The sequence below is a fragment of the Neoarius graeffei genome, chromosome 21, assembly GCF_027579695.1.
Source record: "Neoarius graeffei isolate fNeoGra1 chromosome 21, fNeoGra1.pri, whole genome shotgun sequence".
Taxonomy (NCBI): Eukaryota; Metazoa; Chordata; class Actinopteri; order Siluriformes; family Ariidae; genus Neoarius; species Neoarius graeffei.
In genome coordinates, this window is record NC_083589.1 from 56781099 (window position 1) to 56802644 (window position 21546).

At 38.5% G+C, this 21546-nt stretch overlaps 1 protein-coding gene across 1 annotated transcript in view; it reads right to left on the minus strand.

Annotated features, from left to right (window-relative positions):
• samm50l (sorting and assembly machinery component 50 homolog, like) overlaps positions 1–21546 on the minus strand; it is a 41106-nt gene that overhangs the window by 13601 nt on the left and 5959 nt on the right. The window contains exons 3-11 of the mRNA XM_060903709.1: positions 19683–19784; positions 19509–19596; positions 12538–12644; positions 12025–12155; positions 11823–11910; positions 3249–3377; positions 2814–2885; positions 2581–2667; positions 2424–2494 (exon numbers count right to left, since the gene is read on the minus strand). Of these exons, the coding sequence (XP_060759692.1) occupies positions 2424–2494; positions 2581–2667; positions 2814–2885; positions 3249–3377; positions 11823–11910; positions 12025–12155; positions 12538–12644; positions 19509–19596; positions 19683–19784 (875 nt within the window). The remainder of the gene's footprint in view (positions 1–2423; positions 2495–2580; positions 2668–2813; positions 2886–3248; positions 3378–11822; positions 11911–12024; positions 12156–12537; positions 12645–19508; positions 19597–19682; positions 19785–21546) is intronic.

Sequence of the window (21546 nt, forward strand, 5' to 3'; positions counted from 1 at the left end):
ATGCATCATTATAATGGTGTATTTTTTTAGCTGAACTGCTATGGTTTTAAGTGACTCACTGATCGAGCTTTTTTTTATTTTTATAAACCGACCAACAAGTTATTAACATCAGTAATGTTGCACGAGTTGTTACAATACTCAGGGTATCTGCACATTTTTCAAGTACAAATTTAAAGACTTTTAAGACCTTTTTCAAGACCTCTAAATGGAAAAATTAAGACTGTACCATGGCAAAGAAAATGATAAATACGACAACTTAAAACTTTTCTGCAATAGTTTTTTTGCGAACCTTAAGAAGAACGCACACAATTGGTGAACAACAGGGTGCATCAGTGGCAACTGTTAGACATGCAAACAGCTGAAGCAAAGCCGTGTGTTTTGGGCCTGCAGAACTACTGTAGCAGCAAGGAGAAGACTGGGGTTTACTGGAGAAAACACCATGAATCATTTCAAAAACAATAAATGGCAAGTAGAACCAGCTGAACAACCTTAGCCGGCATTATTTCAATCCCCAAAGATTATCTTTGATGATGTGTGATTTTGTGTCCGACAGCAAAATCAGTCTGAGTGTGGTACAGTACACAGCTGGCTGAGGAAGTTCTCGAGTATCTTCTGCATTATAGCAGGTAACAGCATAAACCTGTTTATGCAGTCATACAATCATCAGAGCGTTACATTAAACACAGAAAAACAACTGTCACCTTTCATAACCATTATCAATATTAATCAATGTGTTGTAATAACTAAACTAATTATCATCAGTGCAATTGTTATACATCAATGTTTATTATTCAAAAATAATTATCTATAATCCATGAATAATTGTATTACTAATAACTACTTTTTTAATAATAATAAAAAAAATTAACTCAATTTTATAACATTTTAATAATCACTACTTATTAGCTATATTAATAATGAATAGCATAGCAATTATTATAATTCAGTATTATTACTACTTAATAAGCAGTGATTATCAAAATGTAATTTAATAATAAGTAGTAATTGTCATCAACTACTAAATAATACTAATAAATAAGTAGTGATTATTAAAATGCTATAAAATTGAGTTATAAGATTAGTTAAAATTATTATTAAAAAAGTAGTTATTATTATTATTATTATTATTATCATTATTATTATTAGTGATACAAACAATTATTCATGGATTGCAGATAATTTGTTTTTAATAGTGAACATTGATAACAACTGAACTGATAATAACAACAACATTAACAAGTATTACTAGTAGTATTATTGTTTATTATTATTAGTAGTAGTAGTAGTTATTTTATATCACTGTTCACTATTAAAAAAAAATTATCTATAATCCATGAGTATTTGTTTGTATTCTACCAATTACTACTTTTTAATAATTTGTAATAATTTTTAATAACTTAATTTTATAACATTTAATAATCCCTAGTACTTATTGATCACTAATTCATAAGTAGTAATGATTAATAATCAATAATTACTATTACTACTAATTATTATTAGTGGTTGTTAATATTATTCTTATTATTATATTAAAAACACTGTTGTAGACGATAAGCAATAAAACTAAAAAACTTTTTGTGCAAATTATTTATATTGTACTATATTTAGAATTATTGTATTTTCTGGAGTTCTTTTTAATTGAGTTTTGAAATAAAGGTTGTTTATATATTTATATTAAACTTAGTACAATAAACAATGTTAATTATGTAAAAAAAAAAAAAAAAAGATGCTAATCATTATTATTATTATTAGTATTTCCTATAAGTCCCATTTTCCACCTGACTCTTGTGCGCATGCGCGAACCCCCCTGCGTTTCACTCCGGAGCGCTTGACCTCTAACACACGCGCTCCTCGTGTCCGTGAAAAACCAGTTTCCCAGTGGGCCGTGTCCCCAGCGTTGCGTTACCGTCTTTAAACACATTTGTGCAATCCAGCACTTTATCGCAAACGATTCTTCTCCTTATTTTGGGGGTATTTGTCATCCCCCAACCACTTGTCATTAAACATACATCTTCCCATAATTATCGACGCTTTCTAGCGCCCGCATAAGCTACCTGCGCATCTCTCACTCTTCACAACCACCGCACCACACCACAACCACACTTCCTCCAGTAGCCTCCTAACGTTAGTTCTTGATCTACGGAATGCACAGAACCAGTGCTGCCCCCAAAAAGTGCGCTGCTCACTTTTAAAATTACGGTTAAAAAAATACCCAAACCGGATGAAGACATTTCACTCGTTCGGTCCAATATTAAATTTAATACCTCCCTTTCGAAAATTCCAGTCATTCCAAACAATTTAAGACGTTTTTAGGCCTTGAAAACCGAAAGTTGTATTTAAGACTTTTTAGGACCCGCGGGAACCCTGAATACTAGTGATTTTTCCGACAATCTGTGGTGCATGAAATGGAAAATTACACACACCTATCTGCAATGGAGATGGGTTGACCCCCAACAGGAAAGCTCATTCCTCCCCAAAGAGATGCCGAGAGCACCTGAACAACACACAAACTTTTTTTTAGATTATTTACAACTAAAAATGATGTGCAGTCCAATGGTCTTTCTTACAAGACTGACTTACAGAGCCCCAGAGGAATGGTTTGTTTAACTGCAGCTCAAAGTCTTCCTTCAGGAAGCTTGTATCTCCTCCAGTGTAGCCCGCTAGCTCCTGTAACACCAAAACCAATGTACTCTCTTCATTAACACAGCTGGAATCCTTATCAGCAGCCAAATGGGGTGCCAAGCAGACAAAAAAAAAAGAAGAAGCAAAAATCACAATGACGAATGTGAAATTATTTCACTGCCTGGACACACCTGGTTGATCCGCAGTAAGGTACCTTTTCTTGGAAGGATGGCAGAGTTCCTGGTGTCGATCGTCATTGTGTGCTAGAGTGACATCAGGGAAAGACAGACATTTCAAACCAGAGGAAGTTAGTACTGTTCCATGCATGTTTAAAGAACACAATCTAGTACAAGCATTTGTATACTTGATACGTTGTTAAATGCATCCACATTTTATTTTTAACTTCTTTTTTGTGTAGAAGTATAGACGTGCAGTTTTCTTTTTACCATGCACAACCCAGGGGGTGTACAAACCTCTGCACTTGATTACTATGGCACGAATATGTACACATTTTTTCAGCTGTTATGAGTGTGTGTGTATGTATATGTGTGTGTGTGTGGGGGGGGGGGGGGGGGGGGAGGAGCCGTGTTATATGACCTTTCTGGCTTAAGCTTGAGATAACCTACCGAGAGAGCAGATTTGAGAGTGTGGCCGCTTTCTTCTCGCACGGCAAACGATGCGCTGCGTGCGAGACAGCTGAGCTCCCGCCACACACCCTCCCACTTCAGTGTGTGATCAGTCATCCATAGAGGAAACTAAAGGAGTGAAGGGCAAAGATTGAGTCAAAGTTTCAGATTACAGAATCAGTGTCCTAGTTGATACTGATTTGTAAAACAACCCAGCAGCAAGGACATTACACTTCTGGCAAAAATAAAAATACAGGAAAATTCAAATCAAGTAAAAGTCAGTGAGTCCTTCATGAGTATATCATCTGCACAAAATCAACTATCGACTACAGTTATAATGTCAGTGGCATTACTATTAATTCAGTGGACATTTTTAACTCATTCTCACACTTACGGATGCATAGGTTTGAGAAACAATTCAATCTCTAATTAAAGGAGAACTGAAGGCACTTTTTTCATGATCAAAATTCTCTCTCTCATTTTATTAAATATCGGAATGCATTTTTGATCGCTATTTTGTCGCTGCTATAACAAGTTATGAGTGTTTGAAATATGCTCTGTAATATATCAGTCCATATGTCAAAGCAATGGCCGTAAACAGGGGCGTCGTAGTGGGGGCAAAAGGGGGACTGAGTTACCAGAGCCCCAAGTGGGGGGGAGGGCCCTTGAGGAGTCTGTAATTTTATCTCATCTCATCTCATTATCTCTAGCCGCTTTATCCTTCTACAGGGTCGCTGGCAAGCTGGAGCCTATCCCAGCTGACTACGGGCGAAAGGCGGGGTACACCCTGGACAAGTCGCCAGGTCATCACAGGGCTGAGACACAGACAACCATTCACACCTACGGTCAATTTAGAGTCACCAGTTAACCTAACCTGCATGTCTTTGGACTGTGGGGGAAACCGGAGCACCCGGAGGAAACCCACGCGGACACGGGGAGAACATGCAAACTCCACACAGAAAGGCCCTCGCTGGCCCCGGGGCTCGAACCCAGGACCTTCTTGCTGTGAGGCGACAGCGCTAACCACTACACCACCGTGCCGCCCCTGTAATTTTATTTTCCTTTAAATATCAATACCATTTAAAGATCACAATATATGTTGCTAACTAATGTAAATGTAATGTTTTGGGTAAATAAATCATTTGATTAATGGGTTGAATTGTTTGTCCAAGCCTACATATAGTGTCTGGGGACAGGCCCCCCCCCCACCCGTTGCACGAAATGGTTTAGTCCGCTTTCACCGGGCTTTTTAACTCGGCGCATTTAACGTAGCGTTCATTCTGCTGAAGCAGCACTGCGCATTGTAGGCTATCTGTGCTATGGAAGATGATGCACAAGAAAACAAAATCCGGGTTTTAGAAACGAAAAGAGAGGCAGGAAAGAGACAAGAAAAGAAATGAGGGAAAGCAACTGCTCACAAACTTCTTTCCCAAAAAAGGTGAGCCCAAGTGTGAAAGCAAATAGCCTACATTAAATGAACACCTGTGGTTATAAATGCTTCAATTCCACCGCGATTGTCAGCGTTAAAAACTGCACAACACAAAATTAGAAATAACATGATGCCTTTTTTGTCTGCATTGCAATAGTATACTAATCGAAAATTAAATTATATTGGGCCATAACATAATTAGGCTAATAGCTGGGGTATAAATTCCAGTGTTTAGCACTTTGTGGAAGCCTGTTTTCTTTTTGCCCTTTTTAAAATGAAAAATGACAGAGTCAAGTTTTGTTTACCTTTCATTCTAAAGGAAGTATTTTGTTAATGTAGAAATCTGGAAATGGCATTTCTTTTATGTAATAAATAAGCTGCTTGATAAAAATCTGTTCTTTTCAGCCCAATGCAAAGGTGCTCAGTTTTCATGCAGGCCTATTATGTTTGGTGACCTTTGGTGGCATTTACTGTTGCAACTTTTAATCATAATGCAAATAAAACAAAGATTCAGTGACATATTGTGTGATTAGGGTTTTTTATTCATTTAAGAGTTGTTAGGTTAATGTGTGGCTACGTAACTGACTGGACTGGTAGTACGACCTTGTTGTTAGATACTTTCAGCATTGTTAACTGCTGAGCTTTTTTTTTTTTTTCATGGCCACTGCTTGTGCATAGGGCCCAGAATTTGGTGCAACGCCCCTGCCTGTGCAAGACATTGTAGGACGGAAGTAAAACGTACAGCGGAAATCAAAGTGACCAACATCTGCCAACGTTGTCAAAAGACGCGCGCGCCCGCTTTCGAATGCTGATGTAATCAGCTTATTTTGATAGCAAATCAGCAAAGCTTGAAAAAAGTAGGCAGTAATTGCACTCGTTTTTGTGCAATATTTCATTTGGAAAACAGTTTTCAAAATGGCGGCACTGACACCTGGCTGACACTTCACGTTTTGAAGTCTCGCACAAGTCTCATGAAGATCGCACAGATAAGTGACGCCTGCCGTGGACCAAACGAACTACATCCAACGTGGCTAAAAACTGAATAGGCCGATAAGTAAAATATTTATTTGCCATTAGTTGCCAATACAAGTCACGATATAAGGTTACTAAAACCGAAAACGTAATTGAAGAACACGTTAAGAAATAAAGCAAGTTTAAAAATGACTTCAGTTCCCCTTTAATGGCTCCATTTAGAGGTTTCACAAAGTCTTGGACCCCTTTATTAAAAATATAGAGAATTTGTCCTCTCTGTTCTGATGGGATATTTACTTTCGACTATCTAACCCTATATTCACACCAAAACGCAGCGAGAGCGTCAAAACAACTGGAAGCCATTCGTTTTCAAAAAGTGATCCAGTGTCTCCTGGCAGAGAGATCACTGCCGGTGCATCTCGCTTGGTGAGGGTGTCAGAAGAAAGCTGAAGTCCAGGCAACATTATGAGCTATGACGTGGTTCAGTGGCAACCAATCAGAATTTATACTGCAAGTGCTCCGTTTTATGGAATCCCACAGAACACATTCGTGTAAATTTTGGTTCTGTCGAAACAGTTCCCAAGTAGCCGATCAGAGAGGAAAAACCGACAATCTTATCACATCGCTCCTGTGGAGGACGGCCCCACATGGACAGTCAAAAGTCGCACTGAGAAGATGGCTGTAGACACTTAGTTTTGCTACGATGGCTGAGGACTACAATCACCATGATAACTTTAGGACTGCAGTTGTCATGAACAGTTTTGCACTCAAGTCTCCATCAATGAACAGTGGATAACGTCAACAAATTTAACTTCATGTTAAAACTATAATGAATTTCCTGGTTACACAGTTATACTTTGTGACTACCGTATATAAGACAGTTATACACAAGCAAGTTATTTATAATCATGCGGTCTGTTATCACCCAGATGAGGATGGGTTCCCGTTTGAGTCTGGTTCCTCTCAAGGTTTCTTCCTCAGGTCGTCTGAGGGAGTTTTTCCTTGCCAGCATCGCCACAGGCGTGCTCATCGGGGATAAAATTAGATCACGTTTAAAGCCTTTCATTTTTCTGTAAAGCTGCTTTGCGACAATGCCTGTTGTTAAAAGCGCTATACAAATAAACTTGACTTGATAATTGTGATTGTGGGTTTCCCCGTTATTCATGATGCGTCTCTGTTTGTATACAGGGACTTTTATTATTATTATTATTATTAATTTTTTTTAAATAAAAGACCCAAGCGCGGCACGGTGGCGTAGTGGTTAGCTCTGTCGCCTCACAGCAAGAAGGTCCGGGTTTGAGCCCCGTGGCCGGCGAGGGCCTTTCTGTGTGGAGTTTGCATGTTCTCCCCGTGTCCGCGTGGGTTTCCTCCGGGTGCTCCGGTTTCCCCCACAGTCCAAAGACATGCAGGTTAGGTTAACTGGTGACTCTAAATTGAGCGTAGGTGTGAATGTGAGTGTGAATGGTTGTCTGTGTCTATGTGTCAGCCCTGTGATGACCTGGCGACTTGTCCAGGGTGTACCCCGCCTTTCGCCCGTAGTCAGCTGGGATAGGCTCCAGCTTGCCTGCGACCCTGTAGAACAGGATAAAGCGGCTAGAGATAATGAGATGAGATGAGATGAGAAAAGACCCAAGCATGGACCAAGTTGCTGGAAACTGTAGGTGTTTCAGGTGAGTTGGTGAAGTGCATAATATATTTTGTAAAACTAGAAGGGAACTGCATGTTAACTAGCACCATAGTATGCTAAACGGTATTGGCTATTTACTATTTAACACAGCTGATGCAAGCTACACACAAAGTAACATTAATATTATTTTATCAGAATTGTTCATTTTCCTTCAGCAGTCGATTTCTTATCTTCACACTGAAGCGTCTTCATGAGGTGAACTGGTCAGTCATGAAGAAAGGTTAAGGGTTTCTTAAAATTCTTATTATTTCAGAATATGTGTAATCCTCTGTCTGATGGAGAAAAACGGGATGTGCGTGTGTCCACAGTAACATCCTTATCTTTGTTATGGTTTAAATCTTTTAAGAAAGAGCTTTTTGTGATGAGAAGCCAGAGCGCGAGGGAGTGTTTTTTTGGATTCAGGAAGAGAGTCTCGGGCATCAAGAGAGGACAACACCAGCGTACATACTGTACATGAAGCTTCTTTTAATAAAATCTCCTTCTCTCTCCAAGTCTCTGTGCCTGTTTGCATCTTTACTGAAGGGTAGATTTTCAGTTTCCTTCACAATCTAACAGTCAGCACAAAGATACCAGTTGATGTGGGTTTGCTTTGCGGCCCTTTTAAATAAACTTTGCAAGATGAAGCATTCCGAACTACGGAAGCCGCGAGAGGCCCTTCATATAATCTTTTTTTATTCACCTTGTTATCCCGAGATAATGACATAATTAATTCAGGATGTCGAGAAAACACCACAACTAATTCGAGATCTCGAGAAAACAAGACAATTATTTCATGATCTCGAGAAAACAGCTGAGATTTCTAGCAGAGCTGCGCCCCCTGTGGGTCAGACAACGAAGACTTAGAAATTGGCGGACATGTAACAGAGCAGAAATGCCTTTTTACGATGCCTTGAGAGAGAGGGGGGTCTCAGAGGAGACATTTGGTCAACATGACCAAAGTTGCGTCTATACAGAATGAGAAATAGCCCCAAAGTCAGCATATCACAAGTCTCTTGGTGCACCTGAATGAACCATTTCTCAGCTGTTTACTCGAGATCATGAAATAATTTTGTTTTCTCGAGATCACAGAATAATTGTTTTGTTTTCTCGAGATCTCGGAATAACGGTTTTGTTTTCTCGAGATCTCGAATTAATTATGTCGTTATCTCGAGATAGCAAGGTGAATAAAAAAAAGATTATATGAAGGGCCTCTCTCGGCTTCCGTGCCGAATGAACTCGTAGCCGCCCATTTCATCGAGGTCACAGAGCATCCACAGACTTCAACAGTGCCGATGGCAGGGTGGCCAGCGCGATTTCTGACGCTCTCGCCACGTTTAATGTGAACCCAGGGTTACATACAAATGCAGCTGGTTTCTGCACTGAGTATAAACAATGACAAACTGGACTAACTTTATTCATTTTTTTGTACAATAATTTAAGAAATTTTAACTACTGTACTACAGTACTTTTTGTAGAGCACGTCTGCGTGTAGTGGAGCACGTTCTTATATCAAAAATATACAAGAAGGAAGTTTCCATTCACTTTGATGCCAGAGTTAAATTCAGTAAATTATTTGAGAAGCAATAAAATATGCTATCAAGCATAAGGTCAAATGGTATAAAAAGATAAGATAAAATAAGAGGAAGGAAAGTCTACTGGGTGTGCCTTGATTATAATTAATTATTTTTGTATGGCATGTACAGTGGTGCTTGAAAGTTTGTGAACCCTTTAGAATTTTCTATATTTCTGCATAAATATGACCTAAAACATCATCAGATTTTCACACAAGTCCTAAAAGTAGATAAAGAGAACCCAGTTAAACAAATGAGACAAAAATATTATACTTGGTCATTTATTTATTGAGGAAAATGATCCAATATTACATATCTGTGAGTGGCAAAAGTATGTGAACCTCTAGGATTAGCAGTTAATTTGAAGGTGAAATTAGAGTCAGGTGTTTTCAATCAATGGGATGACAATCAGGTGTGAGTGGGCACCCTGTTTTATTTAAAGAACAGGGATCTATCAAAGTCTGATCTTCACAACACATGTTTGTGAAAGTGTATCATGGCACAAACAAAGGAGATTTCTGAGGTCCTCAGAAAAAGCTTTGTTTTTGATGCTCATCAGGCTGGAAAAGGTTACAAAACCATCTCTAAAGAGTTTGGACTCCACCAATCCACAGTCAGACAGATTATGTACAAATGGAGGAAATTCAAGACCATTGTTACCCTCCTGCAAGGCGTGTAATAGTCGGCGAGGTCACAAAGGACCCCAGGGTAATGTCTAAGCAACTGAAGGCCTCTCTCACATTGGCTAATGTTAATGTTCATGAGTCCACCATCAGGAGAACACTGAACAACAATGGTGTGCATGGCAGGGTTGCAAAGACAAAGCCACTGCTCTCCAAAAAGAACATTGCTGCTCGTCTGCAGTTTGCTAAAGATCACGTGGACAAGCCAGAAGGCTATTGGAAAAATGTTTTGTGGATGGATGAGACCAAAATAGAACTTTTTGGTTTAAATGAGAAGCATTATGTTTGGAGAAAGGAAAACACTGCATTCCAGCATAAGAACCTTATCCCATCTGTGATGGCAGTATCATGGTTTGGGCCTGTTTTGCTGCATCTGGGCCAGGACGGCTTGCCATCATTGACGGAACAATGAATTCTGAATTATACCAGCGAATTCTAAAGGAAAATGTGAGGACATCTGTCCATGAACTGAATCTCAAGAGAAGGTGGGTCATGCAGCAAGACAACGACCCTAAGCACACAAGTCATTCTACCAAAGAATGGTTAAAGAAGAATAAAGTTAATGGTTTGGAATGGTCAAGTCAAAGTTCTGACCTTAATCCAATGGAAATGTTGTGGAAGGACCTGAAGCGAGCAGTTCATGTGAGGAAACCCACCAACATCCCAGAGTTGAAGCTGTTCTGTACGGAGGAATGGGCTAAAATTCCTCAAAGCCGGTGTGCAGGACTGATCAACAGTTACCGCAAACGTTTAGTTGCAGTTATTGCTGCACAAGGGGGTCACACCAGATACTGAAAGCAAAGGTTCACATACTTTTGCCACTCACAGATATGTAATATTGGATCATTTTCCTCAATAAATAAATGACCAAGTATAATATTTTTGTCTCATTTGTTTAACTGCGTTCTCTTTATCTACTTTTAGGACTTGTGTGAAAATTTGATGTTTTAGGTCATATTTATGCAGAAATATAGAAAATTCTAAAGGGTTCACAAACTTTCAAGCACCACTGTTTATTGATTATATTTCTCTCAGTGTGCTTTGCCTCAGCTTTAAAATTTCAATAAATAACTCCATAAATCCAGACACAAATACTGCCTTGATCCATCTCATCTCATCATCTGTAGCCGCTTTATCCTGTTCTACAGGGTTGCAGGCAAACTGGAGCCTATCCCAGCTGACTACAGGTGAAAGGCGGGGTACACCCTGGACAAGTCGCCAGGTCATCACAGGGCTGACACGTAGACACAGACAACCATTCACACTCTCATTCACACCTACGGTCAATTTAGAGTCACCAGTTAACCTAACCTGCATGTCTTTGGACTGTGGGGGAAACCGGAGCACCCGGAGGAAACCCACGCGGACACGGGGAGAACATGCAAACTCCACACAGAAAGGCCCTCACCGGCCCCGGCGCTCGAACCCGGACCTTCTTGCTGTGAGGCAACAGCGCTAACCACTGCACCACTGTGCCGCCAGCCTTGATCCAAACAAAGGAAAAACCTTAAAAGTTCATAAAGACCAATGGCACTTATCTAAGAGCTCTGTTAAGACACTGTGCATTACAAACAAACAAAACTAAATAGAACCATTCACCTGATTTGTGCTCCATTTGTGCTGTAAAAACTATAGATTTGATTTCTGAGCTATTATAGTATCAGTGTGATGTCAATGGCGAGAGTGAAATCGTAGTGAATTAAATGTGTAATAAAACAATCACAAACTATTTTAACAGCACAAACAAATTGTGTGCGCGTATAATCACATTACATTACAGGCATTTAGCAGACGCTCTTATCCAGAGCGACATACAACATACCCAGAGCAGCCTGGGGAGCAGTTGGAGGTTAGGTGCCTTGTTCAAGGGCACTTCAGCCATTCCTGCTGGTCCAGGGAATCAAACCAGCAACCTTGTGGTCCCAAAGTTGCTTCTCTAACCATTAGACCACACTAATTAGAAGCAAGACTGGCTATAAATTAGAATATATTCACGTGTTCAAATTTGCTTTATCCTTGTCAAGGTCACCATCTGGACTCTGTCCTGACATCATCAATACCTCGACCTGTACTCAATGCCTCAGTGTTTTAGGAGACAGGAGGAAACTAGAGCTCAGGTTCAAACCTTGGACTCTGGAGTTATGAGACACCAATGCAACCTGCTGCACCACTGTAATATAATCCTTCCAATACCTGCACTGTTAAACAATAAGCAAAAACTCCTAACACAAAATTGAACTGATATAAGCTTACATTAAGTTCTGTGGAAACTCCCCGGTCAGTCTCCTTCAGTGAACTCCATGGAAACTGGCCAGTCACTTTATAAAGGTTTAGTGCAAAGCTGCATGAATGAACATAAAGGGAATTTGGTTAAAGGAACAGTTTTCACCAGATTACGTCAGGTTCACAGAACTAACTTCTAGAGTCGTGTTTTTAGGCTTGTGTGCTTGCGTACTTGCGTTCATAACAGCCAGGCTGAGGTTTAAAGAAAGACAAGCCGTATGATGTTTCCTTAGTCCCATAAGAAAACTGGAAAGTGAGCTTCTCTCCACGACCAAACATGTTGGGGAGTTTAATTCCAAGCACCTGCACAGACGAAGATACACACACACACACACTCTTTTATATTAAATATACACCAAGGAAAAAAATCCACTCAATTTGTTGCCAGAATTATATTTGGCATTATTGAAGAAACATCTGCAGCAATAAAATACGTTATACAGTATCAGGTCTAATAGTAGACGATAAGATATTTTATTGTTATTGGCGCTTATACAGTGAAATTGTATTGGCAACAGTCCTCACAAGCAGCTTAGTAAAGTAACAAACGACAAAGATTCATAGGTAAAATATACAATCCAATGACATCAACAAAGAGTGTCTTAAATTGTCTTAAACAGTATTAATGTGTTAAAAAGGATGAGTTCTTGTAAATTAAATGGACTGTAGGTGCTGCGTCTCTCACCATGCTACCCTCATTGTTTCCAACCATGGTGTTATAACTGCCCGTCACCCTCTTCATCTCGGTCACCTCAAATGTCACATCCAGGCCATTAGGCAAGGCATCATCTCCTGAGAACCAGAACATCAGAGTTAGGAACGTCATTCAGGCAGGATGTACAACCCCGATTCCAAAAAAGTTGGGACAAAGTATAAATTGTAAATAAAAACAGAATGCAATGATGTGGAAGTTTCAAAATTCCATATTTTATTCAGAATAGAACATAGATGACATATCAAATGTTTAAACTGAGAAAATGTATCATTTAAAGAGAAAAATTAGGTGATTTTAAATTTCATGACAACAACACATCTCAAAAAAGTTGGGACAAGGCCATGTTTCCCACTGTGAGACATCCCCTTTTCTCTTTACAACAGTCTGTAAACGTCTGGGGACTGAGGAGACAAGTTGCTCAAGTTTAGGGATAGGAATGTTAACCCATTCTTATCTAATGTAGGATTCTAGTTGTTCAACTGTCTTAGGTCTTTTTTGTCATTCTTCCGTTTTATGATGCGCCAAATGTTTTCTATGGGTGAAAGATCTGGACTGCAGGCTGGCCAGTTCAGTACCCGGACCCTTCTTCTACGCAGCCATGATGCTGTAATTGATGCAGTATGTGGTTTGGCATTGTCATGTTGGAAAATGCAAGGTCTTCCCTGAAAGAGACGTCATCTGGATGGGAGCATATGTTGCTCTAGAACCTGGATATACCTTTCAGCATTGATGGTGTCTTTCCAGATGTGTAAGCTGCCCATGCAACACGCACTAATGCAACCCCATACCATCAGAGATGCAGGCTTCTGAACTGAGCGCTGATAACAACTTGGGTCGTCCTTCTCCTCTTTAGTCCGAATGACACGGCGTCCCTGATTTCCATAAAGAACTTCAAATTTTGATTCGTCTGACCACAGAACAGTTTTCCACTTTGCCACAGTCCATTTTAAATGAGCCTTGGCCCAGAGAAGACGTCTGCGCTTCTGGATCATGTTTAGATACGGCTTCTTCTTTGAACTACAGAGTTTTAGCTGGCAACAGCGGATGGCACGGTGAATTGTGTTCACAGATAATGTTCGCTGGAAATATTCCTGAGCCCATTTTGGAATTTCCAATACAGAAGCATGCCTGTATGTGATTCAGTGCCGTCTAAGGGCCCGAAGATCACGGGCACCCAGTATGGATTTCCGGCCTTGACCCTTACGCACAGAGATTCTTCCAGATTCTCTGAATCTTTTGATGATATTATGCACTGTAGATGATGATATGTTCAAACTCTTTGCAATTTTACACTGTCGAACTCCTTTCTGATATTGCTCCACTATTTGTCGGCGCAGAATTAGGGGGATTGGTGATCCTCTTCCCATCTTTACTTCTGAGAGCCGCTGCCACTCCAAGATGCTCTTTTTATACCCAGTCATGTTAATGACCTATTGCCAGTTGACCTAATGAGTTGCAATTTGGTCCTCCAGCTGTTCCTTTTTTGTACCTTTAAGTTTTCCAGCCCCTTATTGCCCCTGTCCCAACTTTTTTGAGATGTGTTGCTGTCATGAAATTTCAAATGAGCCAATATTTGGCATGAAATTTCAAAATGTCTCACTTTCGACATTTGATATGTTGTCTATGTTCTATTGTGAATACAATATCAGTTTTTGAGATTTGTAAATTATTGCATTCCGTTTTTATTTACAATTTGTACTTTGTCCCAACTTTTTTGGAATCGGGGTTGTATATTAAAATACATTTATACCACAGCACGGTTGAATGCTTGAATAAGATTGGTCAGAAGCTGGATGTTATTTTCCTATAGCAGTAGAGCTTGGAAAGTAGTTCTGACTGTACATTAATGATAGATTAATATTAATGTACTTGTTCTAATACAGTGTCTTGCAAAAGTATTCATCCCCCTTGGTGTTTGTCCTGTTTTGTTGCATTACAAGCTGGAATTAAAATGGATTTTTGGAGGGTTAGCACCATTTGATTTACACAACATGCCTACAACTTTAAAGGTGCACTTTTTTTTTTTTTTATTGTGACACAAACAACAATTAATATGAAAAAAACAGAAATCTGGAGTGTGCAAAGGTATTCACCCCCTTTCATACGAAACCCCTAAATAAGAGCTGGTCCAACCAATTCACTTCATAAGTCCCATAATTAGTTGATTAAGATCCACCTGTGTGCAATCAATGTGTTATCTGATTGTCTGTATAAATCCACCTGTTCTGGAAGGACCCTGACTTTGCTACACTACTAAGCAAGCAACACGAGAATCAAGGAGCCTCCATACAGGTCAGAGACAAAGTTGTGGAGAAGTATAGATCAGGGTTGGGTCATAAAAAAATATCCCAAACTTTGAATATCCCAGGGAGCACCATTAAATCCATTATAGCACAATGGAAAGAATGTGGCACCACTACAAACCTGACAAGAGAAGGCCCCGCCCACCACAACCCACAGACCGGGCAAGGGGGGCATTAATCAGAGATGCAACAAAAGACACCAACAATAACGCTGAGGGAGCTGTAAAGATCCACAGCGGAGATGGGAGTATCTGTCCATAGGACCACTTTAAGCCGTACACTCCATAGAGTGGGTGGGGCTTTATGGAAGAGTGACCAGAAAAAACATCACTGCTTAAGAAAACACATTTGGAGTTTGCCCAACAGTATGTGGCAGACTCCCCAAACACATGGAAGAAAATTCTCTGGTCAAATGAGACAAAAATTGATCTTTTTGGCCATCATGGGAAATGCCACGTGTGGCGCAAACCCAACACCCTGAGAACACCATCCCTACAGTGAAGCATGGTGGTGGCAGCATCATGCTGTGGGGATGTTTTTCATCTGCATGGACAGGAAAGCTGGTCAGGACTGAAGGAAAGATGGATGGCACTAAATACAGGGCAGTTCTGGAGTTAAACCTGTTTGAGTCGACCAGAGGTTTGAGACTAGGACGAAGGTTCATGCTCCAGCAGGACAATGACCCTAAACATACTGCTAAAGCTACACTGGAGTGGTTTAAAGGGAAACATTTAAATGTCTTGGAAAGGCCTAGTCAAAGCCCAGACTTCAATCCAATTGAGAATCTGTGGCATAACTTGAAGATTGCTGTACACCAACACAACCCATCTAACTTGAAGGAGTTGGAGCAGTTTTGCCTTGAGGAATGGGCAAAAATCCCAGTGGCTAGATGTGCTAAGCTAATAGAGACATACTCCAGGAGACTTGCAGCTGTAATTGTAGCAAAAAGTGGCTCTATAAAGTATTGACTTGGGGGGGGGGAATACTTATGCACATTCCAGATTTCTGTTTTTTTCAGCTTAATTATTGTTTGTATCACAATAATAAAAAGAAGTGCACCTTTAAAGTTGTGTAAATCAAATAGTGCGAACCCTCCAAAAATCCATTTTAATTCCAGCTTGTAAGGAACAAAACAGGACAAACACCAAGGGGGATGAATACTTTTGCAAGGCACTGTATGTTTCTATAGTAATGGCTCAAAAGCAGGGACTTGTACCATAGACATGCCACATAATCTAAGGCTAATCATAAACGGATTTAAAACAAACAAACAAACAAACAAACAAACAAACAACCCCCCCCCCCCCAGGTGTTTAACAAAGTAAACCTTATCGTTGATGTAGTAACATTTATTGTTAGGAGTAGGGTTGCAAAGGGGTGGAAAGTTTCCAGGAATTTTGGAAACTTTCCCGGAAAGTTTCTAGGAATTTTGAAGGGCCCGGGAATATTGGGAATTTTGGGGAATTTTCAATTTTGGCATTTATTAAGTTTTAAGCATTTTAAAACATTTCATCAGCCAGAAAAACAAATTAAAACCCACGTTAAGCCTTTCTTTCAATTATGTACTGTTTTGTGCTAATTAAGAATAGGACATGTTGCTAAAGGCCAATTTATAAAAGGCTTTTAGTTTTTTAATATTAGTATTATATTCAGATTTTTCAGTGAAAAATTATTATTCTCAATTATCTAGTCCGAGGGACACTTAATAGAAATCCAGTCAAAATTGTCAAAGGTCAAATGTGCATTCCCAAGTTCTCTACCACAAAAGTGTAGAAGGTCTTGTATCCCTTGGTCTATTACACATATTTTGAATACATATTTTTGTGTGTTGGGGACCTCTCGAATCTGCATTTGAATAGATTTCTATTAAGTGTCCCTCAGACAAGATATCTAGTCATTTTGAATTGAATAGATTATTTTTCTAGAGTGTACCCTTTGGTAAGAATTAACTGGAAATCTAACTCATTGCATAACAAGTAGTGATTTCTAAAAATCTTGCAAAAACTCAATTTTGACCATTTTTATTACAAAATTTTACAAAACTTGAAGACTTGTCTACAGATTTAATCACAAAAGGTATCACATCATAACATCACAAGGAATATAAAAAAAATGTAAAATTAAAAATTTCTAATTACTAGTAGTCTTTAAGTTTCGCTGCTTGTAAAATATATTAGTGCCACTTTTTTCTTTGAATCTGGAGCAAGGCTGTTTAATGTCATTGTTTTAATAGCGTTGTATACCCTAATCATTACTTCTAATCCAATAATTTGCAAGCAAATTACTTGACAGGATACGGTTTACAAACCAGTCGCAAAAGGAATTCAAGTTGAAGTATAATTAGTAAACAAAAAGTTACAGGAAGCAGTCTTCAAAATCACAAGTCCAGTTAAAGTTGCTTTTGAAGAGAAGTTCTCGCAAAGTCTAAGGTTATTGTTTAATTCATTATACATGTACCAGGGAAAACCCGTATTGTTTTTGTAAAACATTTGGTGGTTATTAATTTTCTCAGTTGTTTAATTAGTTACATGCTTGGTTTTGCTTGTATGTTCTTCTGAACAGAACAGAGACCCAGAGAAATATCCTAACCCAAATAAAAGGACCTTATTTTTTTATATCAATTTTTAAGTAAAGTTGGTTTTGAAAATTCCCGAACGTTCCCCAAAATTCCCAGAAATTCCTGTTAATTCCCAAAATTTCCATGGAAATTTTCCACTCTGAAAATTCCCGGGAATTTTGCAACCCTAGTTAGGAGACATTTAACATTTATGGAAGGAGTCTCAGTTGTAAATGCTATGTATCCTTCACAGTGCTCAATGTTTTTTTGAGATATATTTTTTAGGGCTGTTGAACATGATAACACGTTAACGCAAATTCCTTCCAACGCCAATAATTTTTTTTGACACACGATTAACACATGTACATTCTGTGCCCCCTCTCCTGTAGTTTGGGAAATCAGGAAGTGACATAGCATGAGCGAGTGACGTAGCAAGTAGCTGGTCGGCGCAAGTCGTGATAAAGCGCACTTACGTACAGAATCAACTTGTATTGTTGCATTCTGACTGTTTACATAAAATGTGCGCTTTTTTTTTTTTAAAATATGCTTTTGATGGTCCAGAGGGGAGAAAAGACGACGTGTTAAGGTCCAGGTGTGTGTGAGTGTTTGTTTTATTCTGAGAAATACAGTATGTAAGTGATGTAAAAGTGTTTATAAATGCAGTTTTTGCTCATGAAATGTACTGTACATTTACCAGTGAGTTTTTGCATTTCACTGGAAAACATCTTTATGAGCTGTGTGGCTTAACAAATGTATTTATTTGGGTTTTGTACTTTTTTCTTTAAATAAAGATAGCAACTACTCCTGTCCAAAGTTCACATCAAGTTTGTTTCGTTTTTATTTTTATTATTTTATTGCATACTTTGAGGCTGGAAGTTCAGTACAGAACTAGAGGAAAATACTGGATTGTTTTGTTCACACTGAATTGTGCCAAACCCTCAAAATTATAAAGTTAACGCTGCTTTATTTTTTAAATGCAGTGGGGGAATAAAAGCAATTTTTTTGCTGCGATTAATCGTGAGTTAACTATGGACAATCATGCAATTAAATATTTTAATCGATTGACAACCCATATAGATAGATAGATAGATAGATAGATAGATAGATAGATAGATAGATAGATAGATAGATAGATAGATAGATAGATAGATAGATAGATAGATAGATAGATAAGCAAACCTCTGGACAGAGATAGATAGATAGATAGATAGATAGATAGATAGATAGATAGATAGATAGATAGATAGATAGATAGATAGATAAGCAAACCTCTGGACAGAGATAGATAGATAGATAGATAGATAGATAGATAGATAGATAGATAGATAGATAGATAGATAGATAGATAGATAGATAGATAGATAGATAGATAAGCAAACCTCTGGACAGAGATAGATAGATAGATAGATAGATAGATAGATAGATAGATAGATAGATAGATAGATAGATAGATAGATAGATAAGCAAACCTCTGGACAGAGATAGATAGATAGATAGATAGATAGATAGATAGATAGATAGATAGATAGATAGATAGATAGATAGATAGATAGATAGATAGATAGATAAGCAAACCTCTGGACAGAGATAGATAGATAGATAGATAGATAGATAGATAGATAGATAGATAGATAGATAGATAGATAGATAGATAGATAGACAGACAGATAGACAGACAGACAGACAGACAGACAGACAGACAGACAGACAGACAGACAGACTGCTGAGGAAATGACTGTTATAGCTGTGATAAACATTGGTGAGAACAAGAACTAACTTGTCTCTTCACAGTTCCATAACATTAAATCTAACTCTAAACTGTTAAATACACAATTTTTCTTGAATTTCCCTCTGGGATTAATAAAGTATCTCTCTCTCTCTCTCTCTCTCTCTCTCATATATTCACAATTAAACACCATCACTGGCAAATTGCTGTGGTATAAGCAGAATAACACACTCAGGACCATGCTGTTATAACCCCTCCCCCTCGCCCAATAATGACCAGTATGAATGCAAACACTCATGCTCTATTCAAAATTCTAATAAACACATACAGACACAAAATAGGGTGCATATCGTACCTTCTGAGACGTCAATAAGAACTTCCACCTCTTTGAATATGCCCAAACGGAGCAACTTCATCCGAGCTTCATGCGATTTCTTCATCACCTGTGAAACAAACACAAAACAACACTTCTCACAAAGTCCCATCAACTTAGCAAACCATCTTGTCTTGATCTAATCACTATGCTTACATCGATGAGGTTTTTGGCATTAAAGACATCGGCGATCTCATAGCCCAGGTAGTCCTCTTTAGTTCTTCCCAAGCCTTCGATGCCGACATGTTGCACAACAATCTAAAATGATCAGAATGACAAGATGTATAGTTATAGAAGAAGATTGGAGCATATTTACCAGTTATTCCACAAAATCGAGTCGTACGTGAGCTGATAGCCGACGAGGCGCGTAGCACTGAGTAGACTATAAACCATGTATGAAGAGATTGAGTGGAATAACTGTTTTATTCTATCCACATTCACTGGATTTTGAGAAATGAAGCATTTTTATTTTTAGCAGATTTGACAAAAACTTTATACAAAACGTCCAACAAAATCATTTCCGCTTAGAATGCAAACAAACCAGCAAAATAACTGTCGCAATTTGTGAAAGATGCTATAATAATAATTCTTGAAAAGAAAAAAAAAAAACCTTTCAGTCCATATTTTGCAGGGCTCGACATTAACGCTTGTCCGGGACAAGTGATACTTTATGTTGGACAAGTTCATCGTCTCAGTTACTTGTCCGATTGGACAAGTGCCAAAATACACCGATATTTGGGTTACATATCAAATTTATCAGTTTATTCACATGATTTCCGAAGCATCTCACTCGACATATTGTTTTGATGAATCGCCGGATGTTTCTATTCAGAAAGAGCGATGTGCGCATGCGCAATATTCCACTTGCGAAACCGGCCAATACCGCTTCGTGTATTTGAACTGAAAAGTAAACGGTCGTTTATGATTGGTTTTAATCGTGTCATACACGTGGATTTGTTGACATTTCTGTTGGCGGGATCATTATTCAAATGTATATTTACATTGAGTAGGCTATGTGGTAATTTCCAAATCTTTGAATTGTCGATGGGGTTCATTATAAAAATTTAGACATTTAGAAAATGTCCCTCCTGAAGTTCGGCTTCACAAAGAAGTCTAGTGAATCCGAGGCATCTGGTGCTGAAAAGAGGAGGAAACAATCACAGCAGAACTATGAAAGCAAGAGAGAGCGGAAATTTCTCAATTCTTGGAAGGATGAATTAGAGTGGGTCCAAGACACCGGAGATGGAACGCAATGTTCTCTGTGCATATCGCATCCTACTTATGCTGATGTCTCGAGCAGCATGTTTAAAGGTACAGCTTCATATAGGCGAGACATTCTAGTGTCTCATGGCAAGAGTACAAGCCACAAGCTTTGTTATCAGTTGTTTTTATTTGTAGCATTGTTATTTGTTTCTCTTGTCCAAACTAGTGATAAGTCATAAATTTTATGATAATGTTACTTTTTGTGATATTTGTTACTGAACTGCAGAGTACTGATCTGTGTATATATATATATACACACACATGTCTGTGTGTGTGTGTATGTATATATATATATATATATATATATATATACACACACACGTCTGTGTGTGTGTGTATATATATATATATATATATATATATATATATATATATATATATATTAGTGCTGTCAAGCGATTAAAATATTTAATCACGATTAATGTCGCGACAGTCATAGTTAACTCGTGATTAATCGCAATTTAATCGCACATTTTTGTCACATAAAAAACCATTATAATTCTCTTATCAGGATAAAAAAGTGCATGGGCTTGCTTTGTACCAATGTTTTTTTTTTAATTGCAAAGCATAACACGTCTTGACACAACCACTGCAAAGTGAAACCTAAGCCGAGCACCGGCGCGGGGCTAGCAAGAGAACCATGAGTGAAATGATCTACTGTTGAATTATCCATCTTTTTTTTTAATCTCCGTTGTTCGTTGATAAATATTGCATTGAATCTGATCTTTACTGTTTCAGCTCACTTAACACATATTGT